Source organism: Anas acuta, chromosome 3 (genome assembly GCF_963932015.1).
Source record: "Anas acuta chromosome 3, bAnaAcu1.1, whole genome shotgun sequence".
Classification (NCBI taxonomy): Eukaryota; Metazoa; Chordata; class Aves; order Anseriformes; family Anatidae; genus Anas; species Anas acuta.
Window position 1 is genome coordinate 85,250,747 of NC_088981.1, and position 13,982 is coordinate 85,264,728.

Below are 13,982 nucleotides of genomic sequence, written 5' to 3' on the forward strand. Positions count from 1 at the left end.
GAGGGATTTAGTAGGCTTGGGCAGGCAGTGGAAGAAATGAGCCAGGAGTAAGTGCATGCTCATTCTGGATGGTGATGATGTCCACGGGCAGTAATGGGGGGACCAGTGAGAATTAGAGAGGTGTGCTGGCCAAACGGTGATGGTTATTACTCCAGGCCTTGAAGCAGACCAGAACTACCAGGAAGATACTAAGCTATCTTTAAGTTAGCCTCAAATTTGAATTTCAAGTTCTGTTTTGAGATTTCTCAAAAGAACTAAGAGAAAAGCCCTTGTATATACTTCCAAGCTTCTTACTGTAAAGTTATAAAATGCCTGGATTAGATATCAAGGTTTAAACTTTTGAGTAGTTATAAAAAGGTTTTTCTTTGCTGTAGTGCCTTCCAAATTTGGTCTGTCATTTTCCGTTTACAAACAGTGCAAGCAAAACTTCTCTTTTCTACTGAGATACCTGTTTGGTGTTTTCTAGCATTCCTCTTTCTTCTTTTTTTCCCTCTGGAGTTCACTCATCACTCTCTCTTCTGTATGATTAAATTTCTTCTCCCTTTCTTTGCAGTCTTCCCAAGACTCTACTATAAACAGTATGACCATTCAGAATGGAAGCCCCTGATATTACATTAGACAGCCTGTTATCTCAAAATCCAAGAAAATTTCAGCATTAAAAAAAAAAAAAAGGCAAACAAATGTAAACACAGATAAAAGTGTTCAAAAAGTCTGCAACAACAATCATTAAATACTTTGGCTTCCTAAACAGGAAGAAGAATTTTAAGTAGTATTTGTTTTAACTGTAGCTATTTACAGATCATATAATCTGGGTAAAGGCTTATCCCCAAATTCTGACCATCATAGAGGAAACAATATTTCTGGATATGTTATTCCAGAAGTATAGGGCAAAATAAAGCTAGCACTAAATTACTTCAGCTATTCTATGTCTTGGTCTATTCATATGTCTTGGTTTTATCAACTTCAAGAAACACTTGAGAGAAGAAGACTCTGCAGAACATATCACAGTGTTTTTCCTATGAGGAAAAAAAAAAAAACAAAAAAACACAGCCAAGTATGTGGTGGTCACATCCCTGTATGTGTAACTGATAAGAGACTCATTCATTTTAGTAATTGCTCTCATGTTAGTGCAGCCTTGTTGTAAGTGGCATCCTTTGATTTTTTCCTCCTGCCCAGCAATTAATTCAGTTGCATATTCCTCCTCCCTCCCTTATTTCCTGGTAATATCTAGGGGAAAAAAAAAAAAAAAATCATCTTTTGGATGTTTGGGGATTCTTTCTACCTCTGGTTCATCCCCAACTACCTGAGGGCTGTCTGTGGTTACAATAACTTTCTATTTGGCATAACCAGCATTGGGGTCATGGAAACAAAAACCCCATTACTTCTAGCAAGAATGGCTCCAGATGTTCCCAGGATTGGAATTTACACTTTCTTTGTGCCAGGAATGCTGACCAGTTTATTCACGTCACTGGTTATACAGGGTAAGAACTCCTCTGTTTTTCTTGCCTGTTTTTCTACTTTTATTGTTTTGTTTTTTTTTGATATTTAAATGACAGAGTTTTCTCAACGTCCTTCATCAGATTTTCTTGGTGCCCTTTCACTGGTTGCTTGCTGATTCAGATGTGCAAAGAATGATTTTCATGAAGGTGCTGCTTCAGTCTGATGATTGGAAGAGTGAGTAGGTAGGTGTAACTGTGTGATCTTCTCAAGCATTAAAAAAAAGATTGATAAAGTTATCACTAATTGAATTGACTGAATTGAAGATGAGACTAAATGCAAAAGTTTCAGCAGGTCTATATTAAAATAAAACAGGATTAAGAAAAAAGTTCATTGTATGTGCATGATCAAGCTAGAATTACATATTCAGAGTACTACAGGTATCCTGAAAAGTCCTAAAGGTTATGTAGTAGTGATCAGCGTGTGACCAAAATGTGATGAGAGCTTGCTGCTCACATGTAGTAAAAAGCTATATGGATCCCTTTTAGTGTACTCTGTAGTTATTATTGTTAAGTGTTTAAACTGCTCCCTGACAATAGCGCTCAATATTTAGACCTGTTCAAATTCAAAATTCAACCATAATTATATTTTAATTTTATTAATATTTTAACAGGCTAAGTCAGCCCTAAGGTATCTGGTCCAAAATGATTATCAATATCACTAAAATTGAAATGCATACTTATGATAAAATATAGTGTAAAACTAGTAGGATTTTCCCAGATAGATACTTTCCGTCTCTCTCTTGTTGCATTTTAAAACTATGAAAAGAAAAACAGATTACCTATATCAAAGGCACACTAGTTTAGAAACATAAAATTGTCTTCATTCTGTGACATTCACAGAATCACAGAATTGAAGGGTTTGGAAGGGACCTCGAAAGATCATTGGGTCCAATCTCCCTGCCAAAGCAGGTTCCTTAGAGCAGGCTGCCCAGGTAGGCATCCAGACGGGCCTTGAGTATCTGCAGAGAAGGAGACTCCACAACCTTCCTGGGCAGCCTGTCCCAGTGTTCTGTCACCCTCACCGTGAAGAAGTTCTTTCACATGTTGGTGTGGAACTTATTCATTCCATTAGATCCCTGTTTTTCAAATACAAGTAATGGTATAATATAGAATAATAATAATAATAATAATAAAGTATACAGTGGTTTCATGTATCTTTACATATCTAAAAGTACTCATATGATGACAAGATCTTAAGATAGTCACAGGTTATAACTTTCTAATTTCTTGTTTGTCTTTTCTGTTCTCAGGTCTTTGGGTCAACATTCCACTTGAATGTATATCATGTGACTTCTATTTTGTTTTTACCATTTCGCAAACTAATAAACTTATTTGATTGGGCCACGACCTACAAACATTTGCTCTTATTTTTTCTATCTCACAGTTGAGAAAAACAGAGAAAATGGAGAGGGATTTGGAGGATATTTTCACTTCTAAAGGACAGGTAGTGTAACTTGTCAGAATTTATTTCTAATCATTCAAAAGTAAAATAAATCAAAAATAGTATTCCTGGTTCTAGGTTCTCTATCAAGGGAGCTCCAAAATTGTATCAGTGGCATGCAAGAGTTTTTGTGACATTTGTGTGGCTGCTGCTTCATGTTTCCAGGTATTTATAAACCTTTCACAGTCTTTCATATTTAAAACTCATGAAATAAAATTTTCAAATTGAACTGTAGACCAATACAACTGGAACAATTGGAAAAAGAAATAGCAATCTTCCTGAACCTATGATTTTAAGCAAAATATTTGTTATTCAAATTTGACTCTATTCCTTTGTAAGAGCATCTTCATATTTGCAAATTCACTGCTTCTCAGTTTCTCCATTTAATTTATTGATGCGAATACCAGTCAAGTTCAGACTTCTCAGTTCAGTATGGTATCTTACTTGTTTACAATATATTTTAATACAATATTAAGTTGGTAGCAAATAGTGCAGAACCTTAACATGAAATAGCCTTCCAGAAATAGTCACAGCAGCCTCAGGAAGTTTTGATGTGTTTTCATTGTAAATGAAAGTGGGGTTCACTGAAGTCAGTGGAGGAGTTCTGTTGGTTTCACTCAACACTAGAACTGGCTTCTAGAGAGTTCATATAGGCAGACAGAATGACAGCCCTAGGTCATTCTGGCTTTTGTGTTTTGTTCTTACAGATAGAAAGACGAAATTAATCAGTAAGTGTGTGCTGTGAGGCATTTGTTGTGACACATTAAATAAACGATCCTTTTCCCCAGTAGTTTTCTTAATCCTCATCTTACTTGTTCCCTAGTTAAAAATGAAAGACCTCAAACACAAAATCAATACTTTACCTATTTTTATATTTTATATAAATATATATGTATATCCGTCCTGATTCAGGGATTTTGTGGCATTTCAGTCACCAACAAAATATGTAAATTTGAATTCAGCTACTTGCTGTACCATTCCATCTGGTATTTATGTCAGCAGAGCTGCCCATATGGAGATTCTTACCCTGCATTGTGGACCAGTCTTTTAATTGCATACTTTTTCCTTTGTTAGTTATTTTCTTCAGTCAGCTTGTATACAAGTATATCCATATACAGTGTAATAGTGTAACTTTCATATACAGAACAATATGTCAGTGGACTTGTAAAATTTGTCCATTGCCAATATGAAATGTCAATGCTTATTAAGTTCATGAATGAAATGAAATGCCAGGCTCTCCTAATGTACAGCCTTCTGGGCATGCTTATTAATGCAAAGCCACTAGAAAATCTTTTCATGACAATTTGACCTTTCACAAACAATAACTCTTTATTCATGGTCAGTTTGAAGGGTTTTCCTCACTTAACAAAAAATATAAGAGGACAAACTAATAAGATAAAGTTGTTGAAATGGCAGCCAGTTTTTCAAACAAATGTATATTACTCCCTCAGCTGGGAAAAAAATGTCTGAATATAGCACTGTTTTTACAAGGATTTAATATAACAGTGCACCCAGGAAATTGCCTCTTAATTTACTGTTTAAGCATCTTTGCCAACAGCAGTTTAATTTTAGACATAAAGCTATCTTCAGTACAAAATTGTCCTGCCTTGACCATGTAATACAAAGAAGAAAAAAAAAAACATCTGGAGATTTCAGGGAACATCTTGGTAGTTGAGAGCTAAGATCATTGTTTTTTTTATCACTGACAGTAGTGTTTAATTTCATGTCATTGTTTGACCTTCAGTATGGTTACTCTGGGGGATATGTTTGAATTCAGCATCTTCTTCCATGCTCTCTGCAGGTTTCTTACACCAAAATGATGGTGTTGTAGACCAAATGGTGTGCTGAAATAAAATATTCTGAGGCTAAGAATGTCTAAATCTTCAGTGTTCATGCTTTTAAACTTCTCATAAAATAATTGTTTGTTTTTCTATCCTTCTGTTGTAATGATCTCACCTAAAAGGCAAACTGGGAATTACAACTAATTTCTATATGAAGAACCAATTCAAGTGTATTTTGCATTCTATTTCAAAACAATAGATAAATATACATATATACACATATACAAAGCCATGATTCTAACTGCAAATGTAAAGGTGTCTTTTAGAGTCCAAATGCTTGGGTTTTCTTTATGTTTCACCCACTTTTTTTTTTTTTTACTCCCGAAGATTGATTTCATCACACACTCTTATGCAGACAGTGGAATAGCATGGCAAAGCACTTCAAATCATTTTACTCTGACACACAGAGCACAACCAAAAGAAGGGTCAGTAATCCCTTGTTTTTTGACTGATGCTGCATTGCAGTAAGGGCTCAGCAGGATTTTAGGCAAGCCCGTTTCCTTGCACATTGCAAGGGACTACCACAACCTCTGTGCTCAGTCACAGCTGAAGAGACAATGACTAATTAGTTAGAATTGGCAGCTCATGAAAACAGTTGAAATGTGCACCAGAGATCATCTTGGTGTACCCTCAAGGTCTTTTAAGTTACTCTGTTTCTAATAGGATGATGCTTTACAGCCTATGTATAACTTTTATATATATATATATATATATATATATATATGAATACGCAACTGCATGTATACATCTATATTCTAAACCTGTAGTATATGTTTGGTTATTTGGCTTCATACTTGCTGCAATTTCAAAGATATTTCAACATTTCTTTCTCCTGCAGTTACCCCTTTCTAAAATACAATCTAGAAAATACCATCCCAATTGTATGCTTGGGTGTATGTTGTCATGCTGTCATTGCCCTGTGGAGTTACAGGTTCATCCCATCAGTAGATCATCCTGTGTTAATACCTCAAGCACTAATGCTAAGAAATCTTTTCTGTGTTCCTTTAACTAGTAAGGCACTCTCACTCCTTATCAGCATAACACGTAACACCAAGAGCTTTGTAAACAGAGAACATTGCTAAGCTCCGTTTGGATTTGTTTTTCTAATCTGTCTGTATCCTTGATTACACAAGAAACATGAGGACGTGACAAGAGAAAAGCATCTCAAGTTCTTGATGAAGCATTAGGACCTCAAGCTGTGGTGCAGCATTTGGTGCATGCTGCATGCACAACCATGGCTCTGTACAGCACTTTGCTATTCCCTTTGGGTTGCTCTCTACAGTTGCGAGGACAAGGGCTGTAGCTCTTGCATTATACCATCAGCAATGCAAATAACGTATCTCAACAAATAAAAGAAGATTGTGTAACTGTGCTAGTTTAAGTGGGTTTTACTGCACCCATTTCATGGTCCTGTTGTGCTTCCAGGTCTCCACAGTTAGGTCTCACAGTAAATGAGAATGCAGCACTTGGTCTTTTTCTCCATCCCATCCAGCAAAGATTTTTCCCATTAGCAGTGAACTTCAGTGGCTTTGTCTGAATCACCAGTACTGTAAGATCACTTGTAAAGTGTACATGTGTCAGTCGTGACGCATGAGAGAGGAGAGAGATAATCACATGAACAGTAAGCAACATTTTGATAATCTGGCAGAACACATGTCCTCTGAAGGCTATAGAACTGGACACTCCTGATCCTCAGGGCAAATGCAGATTTCCTTATCCCACTTACTTTGGTTTTAGGCTACCATAATTCATCAATTTCAGTGAGTTCACTGTGGACACAGATGTGATTAGAACTCAACCCTAAATATAAAACCAAAAATAGGTGAAATAGTCTCCCATCAAGTGGTAAATTGTCACTTAAATCATTCAGGTTTCCAAATATACTGCCAATAAAACTGAGGCACCTGGGGGACACACATCTTCATGCACGCAGATGAAGGCAACAAACTGACTATAAAACTTTCCCTTATCTAATACAGGAAAGGGATACTAAATATTGACAGGGATGCATTATCTTCAATAACCTCTACTCGTTCTAAGCACACAAGTCACAGAGAATTCACCTTTAGGTCTTCAACTACAACAGAAACTCTGAAAAATTTAAGTGCCAAGTTACATTAAGTTTATAATTTACCCAAAAAACTGGGCATCACAGAGGAAAATTTTAGAACTTCTTTCCTGGCTGAATTAAGCAACAGATTAAAGGAGAAGGGGTAAGAAGAGAACAAATGGTAATACTGAATCTAAAACCCAGCAACTATGTAATAGGCCTCGAATTCTGTTCCCTGAAAGTGGTCAGAAAACCACTGTGGTCAGCATGCTTTGGAAACAGATCATCTGCAAAGGGTACAAAACTCTCATCTGCTTATACCTAAAAGGCAGGGAACACTTTAGAGAAGCTAAGTATGAGATGTGTTTTTGCCTCTTTCCACTTACAGTCACATGCAGTGTCCAACTTTGCCATTTGAATTAACATTTGGTAAACTAACTTACCATCAACCAGTTAGTGTTAAGGGCAAAACAGGTATCTTTTGTGGCATGGTACTGATTTGCGGTTGCCTCCCTAAAACCTGATCTCTGGAAAACCTTGGCAGCACCCAGCTCCTACTGGTTTGCTCTAATGCACCAAAGAATAACATGTTTGTCCATCAGTGACAGCCATAAAAGTCAATTTGTGAATGGTTTGGAAGTGTCTTTGGTGACTGCACTACAGTCAGCTGCAGGATAGCAGGAGAATCCTGAAATAACCTGTAACTAGCTACTACAATTTTCTTCAAAATGTGGAGAACATCTTGGAAGCCACTGCCTTATAAACTTGAAATATTTTGCGCGTCTAGAAAGCAGCAGATGTGAAAGGAGTCTATTTCTTGGCTATCTCTATCCAGGGTAGTCTACATATTTTTGTATCTAGAATGCTTTTTGGTGTATACCTATGAAAACCTGTGCTGCTCCTGTGATAAACTCTGTTCTAACTAAAAATTGTCCAATATTTCTCATCAATTTGCTGGAATACAATGTTAGCATCTATTGTTCAATACTTGTTAAAAGCAATCTTAAATACATTGTGCTTTCAGACTGATATTTTTGTAATGGAATAACATTTGCACAAGTTACTGATGTGTTGACTGCACAAATAGAAACAGATGCTGTAATGATCTTTCCAGAATGCTTTATCTGAGAAGTTCTGCTTCAGAGTATCCAGAGAAAGTGCTTTGCACTTTTCTGCAGAGAAAAGCAGAGAAAGAAAAGAAAACAAACAAACAAACAAACAAACAAACAAAAATGATCTTCCCTTATTGAAGGCTTGTAAAACACTTGTAATGGATATAAAAACCTAGTAAAAACTTAGAACTGAACTGAGACTGGGAGGAGGAACACTTGACATTTGAGCTTGTTTCTGGTATTCTGGAGTAAAATTCACTGAATCTTCAGAAGTGCCAGAATTACATTTCCCTGCTGGTAGAGTCAAACTGTAAGTCAGTGTAAAGTGTTTTCCTTTTTCAAAAAACATTCATAGTTCTTATTACTCTAGTACTTGAGCACCTCAAAGAAGCCAGTGAACCTCAATAATGCTACAGAATAACAGAAACTATGGAGGAGAAATATCAGGCATCTTACATAGATTAGTTGCATATGTTTGGAAGTCTACAAAGATACAGGCACTTCAAAAGATCCAACATATTTTGGATGGTTATCTTGATCTGAGATAAATGTCTCTCTGTTGAAAAAGATGTAAAAGATGACTGGCTTAGCAGGCATTTAAAAGTTAGATGCATCATCTAGAAGTGAGATCAATACCACACAACAGTATATTCTCAAGACTCCCAAGGAGTCTACAGCAGAAGCAAAAAGTAATTCTGGCTTTCTCACAACCTACTCCAACAGTTTAAACATATGTCTTAGCTAAACACACTGTTACCAATGAATCACCATATATGCATGATAGATAAACAGGTAAAATAAAACAAACAGCAAAGGAAAAATCAAGCAGTTCTGAACATAGGTTCATGCAAATAGTTAATTCTAGTGAAAAAAAAAAAAAAAAAAAAAAAACACATACCTTGATTTAGAATAATTCTTTCCTACTTTGAGAGGTGTGGTCAGTTTAGCAAAATGGGTCTATGCATTCCTACTAAAGCACACTAGCTTCACCTAGTGTACAAAAATATATGTTATATTAGTAAAGAAAAGAACAATATCAGCAAAGCAATGCTTTATTTGTGGTTCTATAGAAAATAATCCACTTTAGGCAGATTAATGTTTCGGCCAATACATTGTATCTGCAGGGAGGAAGCAAAGAGCATGTTAAATTAACAGTGTCAAGAAAATAGTTATCTTGTGCTAAGGTTTTCTTTGTTGAAAATATACTTTTTTTTTTTTTTTTTTTTTTCTAAAAACAGCAATACAGCAGAAGATTGGTCCTAATTCATGTAGAAGCAAGGAAAAGGAGACACAAAGACCATCTATGGGCAACTCCTATGCCGTTTAGCTGCCATCTTGTTCAGGGGGGGTTATTGTACTTTCACTGGCCACAAAGAGGAAATTAGAGCTTAGATAAATTAATTAATTGCAGAAAAGTTCCCATCCTATCAGTTGATAAGTGATTCTGCCTGTAGGGGGCTGCTAAAAGTCCAGCATGAGGAACATGCTTAAGTATGTTGTTGAAGGACAAAGTTATCAGATGGGGTAGATGTCTGTTGTTGAGACATCACAGCAGGTAGCTGCAAGCCAAATTCAGCGTCTCATCACACTTCAGATTTGGATTTCAGCTATATCTATCACAAAACCTAGGCCGATGCCAAGCCCAGTGGGGGCCTCATAAAATTTTAACATCAGGGTCAAATGGCTGCTTTAAGTGCAGCAGATGATTTCTTAGGGTTTGAATTTGATTTCACTGCTGCTGCCATCTTCTAGGTAAATCAGAAAAGATTATAGTACCATTTTCCTTAACCACAATTTATGATTACTGGCAGGTAATAGCCTTAACCTCTAATGGAGGGGGAAGCAACAGAATGACTCTGGCATAGAACTGATCCAAGCAGACAACTCAAAGCTACAATCTACTCTTTCAGTCAATATAAACTGACAGTGCAATTACGTACCTTCAAAACAAGACTGAGCTTTAGGAATTGCTCAGGAAATACTTACCAAGTATAATTATTATTTAAACACATCTCCTACAGAAATTTCATCACTCAAACACACAGATGAGGTGTTTTATTCCTGTAGTTCTTTGCTGATGGAAATAATGTTTTCATGTTTAAATAGGGCTAAAGCTTCTTTTTAAAAATGCTTCAGTGGAAAAACAAGATGTATGTTGTTTCCATGCTTGAGGTTTTTTATGCTTGTTTTTCAAAATAGGCATTTGTTTTTCCCCTGTTTTTCTGCAGCAGTGAAGATCATGGATGAACTAGAATCATCGGGTGATGACCTTTTATTTACAACCAGCACTTATAAAACATCATTGCCTTTCTTTATTGGTGCAAGTGATCTCTCTGTCACGCAGCCTGGAGAGCTTATTGTAGATTACGTGCTGCCACCAGAGCAAACAACACTGCTGCCTGCAGTGACCAGCCCAACCTACAGCCAGTCCATCATCATCGACCAGTCCCCCGAAGCACCAGATTCCTCAGTGCCAGCAGCTGACACCATTTCCCCCGACATTGCTGGGACAGAAGTGCAGGATATCGCTGCTGAGTTGGATGGCATCAGTGTGGTGAGCACAGCAGCTCTGGATGAAGCAGAGCACGGCAGTGGTTACATCTCAGTGCTGACAAGTGAGCCAGCAGAAGCCACCCCAGCTCCTACACTGAAGTATGTAACCACCAGCTCCATGACGACTGCAGCCAAAGGCAAAGAGCTGGTGGTTTTCTTCAGCCTGAGGGTGACCAACATGCACTTTTCTGATGACCTCTTCAATAGGAGCTCGACAGAATACAAAGCACTGGAACAACAGTTCATGCAACTGGTGGGTGAAACAACACAGTTGGTGGGCTTGAGCAACGTCGGCAGAAGTGAGGCATGGCTTAAAAAAAATACACACCCCCCATCTCTAAATTATATTAATTATTGCTCCATAAATCAGGAATAAACAGCAACAATCTTCTGTGAGAGCTGTACATAGAAGTTTTGGCTAGGAAATTCTGATTCATGCCAGTTGGCTTGCTCAGCGTTGGAGAGCTCAATATTTTGGCAATATCAAACCCTACTACAATTCAGCATGATAAGATGCATTTTTAAAGGACCCATAAGCCTGAAATGCTCTCAGGGTGCAAAGAAACACTCCATGAAGTCAGTGATCAAAGTGTTTACTTGTTCAAGAGACTCCACTATATATATATATTTTTATATATATATATAAATATTTATATATAATATATATATATATATTATTTGGATTTAACTTAGATTCACATCAACAATACTGAATAGATCTAAGACTTGTGTCTTTATGCTGAATTTAAGAATAGGCCTTATAAAATATATCATAGCCTAGCAAAGGGAATATGATTAGATATGGATTTTCTTTATGGGTACAATAGGATTACAGGTCAGCTCAGTGACACGCCTGTCATGCTATGCCCTAACCTGCCTGGATTGAACATTTGAAAATAATTATGGTTGGCTTTGGAGCATGGTGATTTTTTCTTCTAGATGAATAAGCTCCCCAACCACTGTGCATTTCATTACAGGGGAAATTGCTGCCCATCCATCTCAATACATTACTGAGAAAGATGCAAGAGTCCAGAAGAATATAGCAAAAAAGCAGAAAAGTGAATTTTGTGGTGGAGTTTTACAGCCATATTAAAGAAATTTAACAGCCATATATTCAGAGAAATAAGTGTGTAATGTGTGTGCTTGATAACTAAAAGCAACTATAAGAAAAACTAATAGGGGCTAGGCATTGACAGTAAGTCAAAATAAAAGCAACTTTCTGTTTTGCAGCTACTTCCATACCTGCAGTCCAACCTTACAGGCTTTAAGCAACTAGAAATACTTAACTTCAGGAATGGAAGTGTGATTGTCAACAGTAAAATGAAATTTGCCAGAACAGTGCCATATAATATCACAGAAGCAGTTCACTGCGTCTTGGAAGATTTCTGTGATGCTGCTGCCCAACGCCTCAATTTGGAGATTGACAGCTATTCCCTGGATATTGAGCCAGGTAAGACTGTGTGATCAATATTTACACAAAATTAAAAACATGTAAATCATCTTTTCCTTAAGCTTCAGAAATATTACCATTTTGGAAATAATTGTATAATTAATTGCCTCCCAGTGAACATTAGCAATATACAAAAAAAATAAAATAATGTTTGCAGACTCAGACTCAGCTATCTGCAGACACATTTCCATACAATAGTGGGGTGGAGGTGTTGGTCTATCCATGTACACCCACTGCTTTTCAGTTCAAAAGCCAAGTACAGGGAAGCAAAAATACTCTAGAACAATGGCTGGGTGAAGACAGGGATAAAAAATGCTCACATATAGTTTACAGGAGCGACTCATCCATAGGCATGATGTTTTACCTACACATCTGAGCAGGTAAAACACCATTTCTGATGACTTTTACAATGTTGTAAAGAAATCATTGCTCAGGACATCATTAAGACTATCTTTAGAGGACTAAAGAGTTCAGAACAGAAGGAGAGAGTTTGTAGGAATGCTAGGATTCTACAGATTCTCACTGACCAAAGCATTAGCATGTATAGTGCCCCGTGGCTTTGTAATTCTAGAATCTCTCCTGATTTAGTACTTTTCTTAGAGTCATAGAATCATCTAGGTTGGAAAAGACCTTCAAGATCACCAAGTCCCTGACCCACCAAGTCCCTTCACAGGACCTTTAGTGCCATGTCCACACCTCTCTTAAATACCTCCAGGGATGGGAAATCTGGGCAGTCTATTCCAATGCTACCACCCTTTCCATGAGGAAATTATTCCTCAAATCCATTCTAAATGTCTTCTTGTGCAACCTGAGACCATTTACTGTATACCTATCATGTTTGACTTCCACCTTTTTCTTATATTGTTTTATAAAACTGAAGCCTGGATTTATTTTCAGATTTTGGTAATTACTTCAGAGTTGAATTTTTGTTGGTATGGAGAAAGAAGATGCCAATACATTAGCATGCAGATACCTTAGGGGTTTTGATTAAGCTGGGTACAGCTGTACAGATCTCTGACAACTCGAGAACAAAATGTCCGTTTATATTTCCTGCAGGCAGTTTCTAGACCATCTTTATTTTAGGTATCTCCTTGTGACAAATAAGAGAATTGGAAGCGGCCAAGAAAGTTAACAAAACTTTCAAATACTCTCTTAACAAAACCTCAAATACTCTCTCAACAAAAACTCTCAAATACTGCCATGTTAACCTGATGTTCTGTTGAATAAAGAACAAAGGATTCCTACAAACACTTAACTTTGTGCTGCCACAGCTTCTCTGCTTTGGTAGTAAATTTTCATTTAATACAAATTAAATTGAAAATGTTGCTAAAATACAAATAAAAATAAAAATTAAAAAAAATATAAAAGGAAAAAATCTTTCATCTTCATCTATATCTTCTTCTCTACTGACATGGTATTTCAACTTTAATTCAAGAAAACATATCACAATAGATTTGTATGACAGCTGTTCTTAGAACAAAACTTTCATGGCTCATGAGTAGTAGTAAGATATAAAAGTGGATTAAATCATGTTTAGAAATCCAACATATATCCATACAGCCCCACTTTCTTTTTATTTCAAGGGAGGGAAAAAAAAAAAAAAAAAGAAAAAAATAAAAAGAAAAAGGAAAAGTTTAATAAATTAAGGTAATGCAAACAAATTTCTATTTAGTGTGAAAATAAGAGCCATCTAGTGGTAACAGTGTTATCCCACAATGAAACACTGATGGGAACTGACAGCCCAAAATCCGTTGCAAGACTCATCAACTTTCATGAGAAACAGCTGTAAAGGGCTAACTACATTAGTATATGTATAAAAACATATAATATACATATATAAGTAATACCATAAATAGTGACATAAAAGGATTTTTAAATTACCTGCGAGCATTTTTGTTGTTGTTTATCTAAACAAGTGAAAACGCAGAGAAAGTGACAAATCATGGCAGGGGGATAGCCCAAAACTTTTTTTTTTTTTTTTTTTTTTTTTTTTTTTTTTTTTTAAGGAAAATGAAACACCATCACAAAAAAATGAC

General features: G+C 36.4%; 1 protein-coding gene and 1 long non-coding RNA gene across 2 annotated transcripts in view; one reads left to right on the forward strand and one right to left on the reverse strand.

Annotated features, from left to right (window-relative positions):
- The window catches only part of LOC137854566 (uncharacterized), a 59,576-nt gene that overhangs the window by 40,897 nt on the left and 4,697 nt on the right, over positions 1–13,982 (reverse strand). The window lies entirely within an intron of this gene.
- The window catches only part of IMPG1 (interphotoreceptor matrix proteoglycan 1), a 63,135-nt gene that overhangs the window by 39,095 nt on the left and 10,058 nt on the right, over positions 1–13,982 (forward strand). The window contains exons 13-14 of the mRNA XM_068678141.1: positions 10,172–10,749; positions 11,727–11,946. Of these exons, the coding sequence (XP_068534242.1) occupies positions 10,172–10,749; positions 11,727–11,946 (798 nt within the window). The remainder of the gene's footprint in view (positions 1–10,171; positions 10,750–11,726; positions 11,947–13,982) is intronic.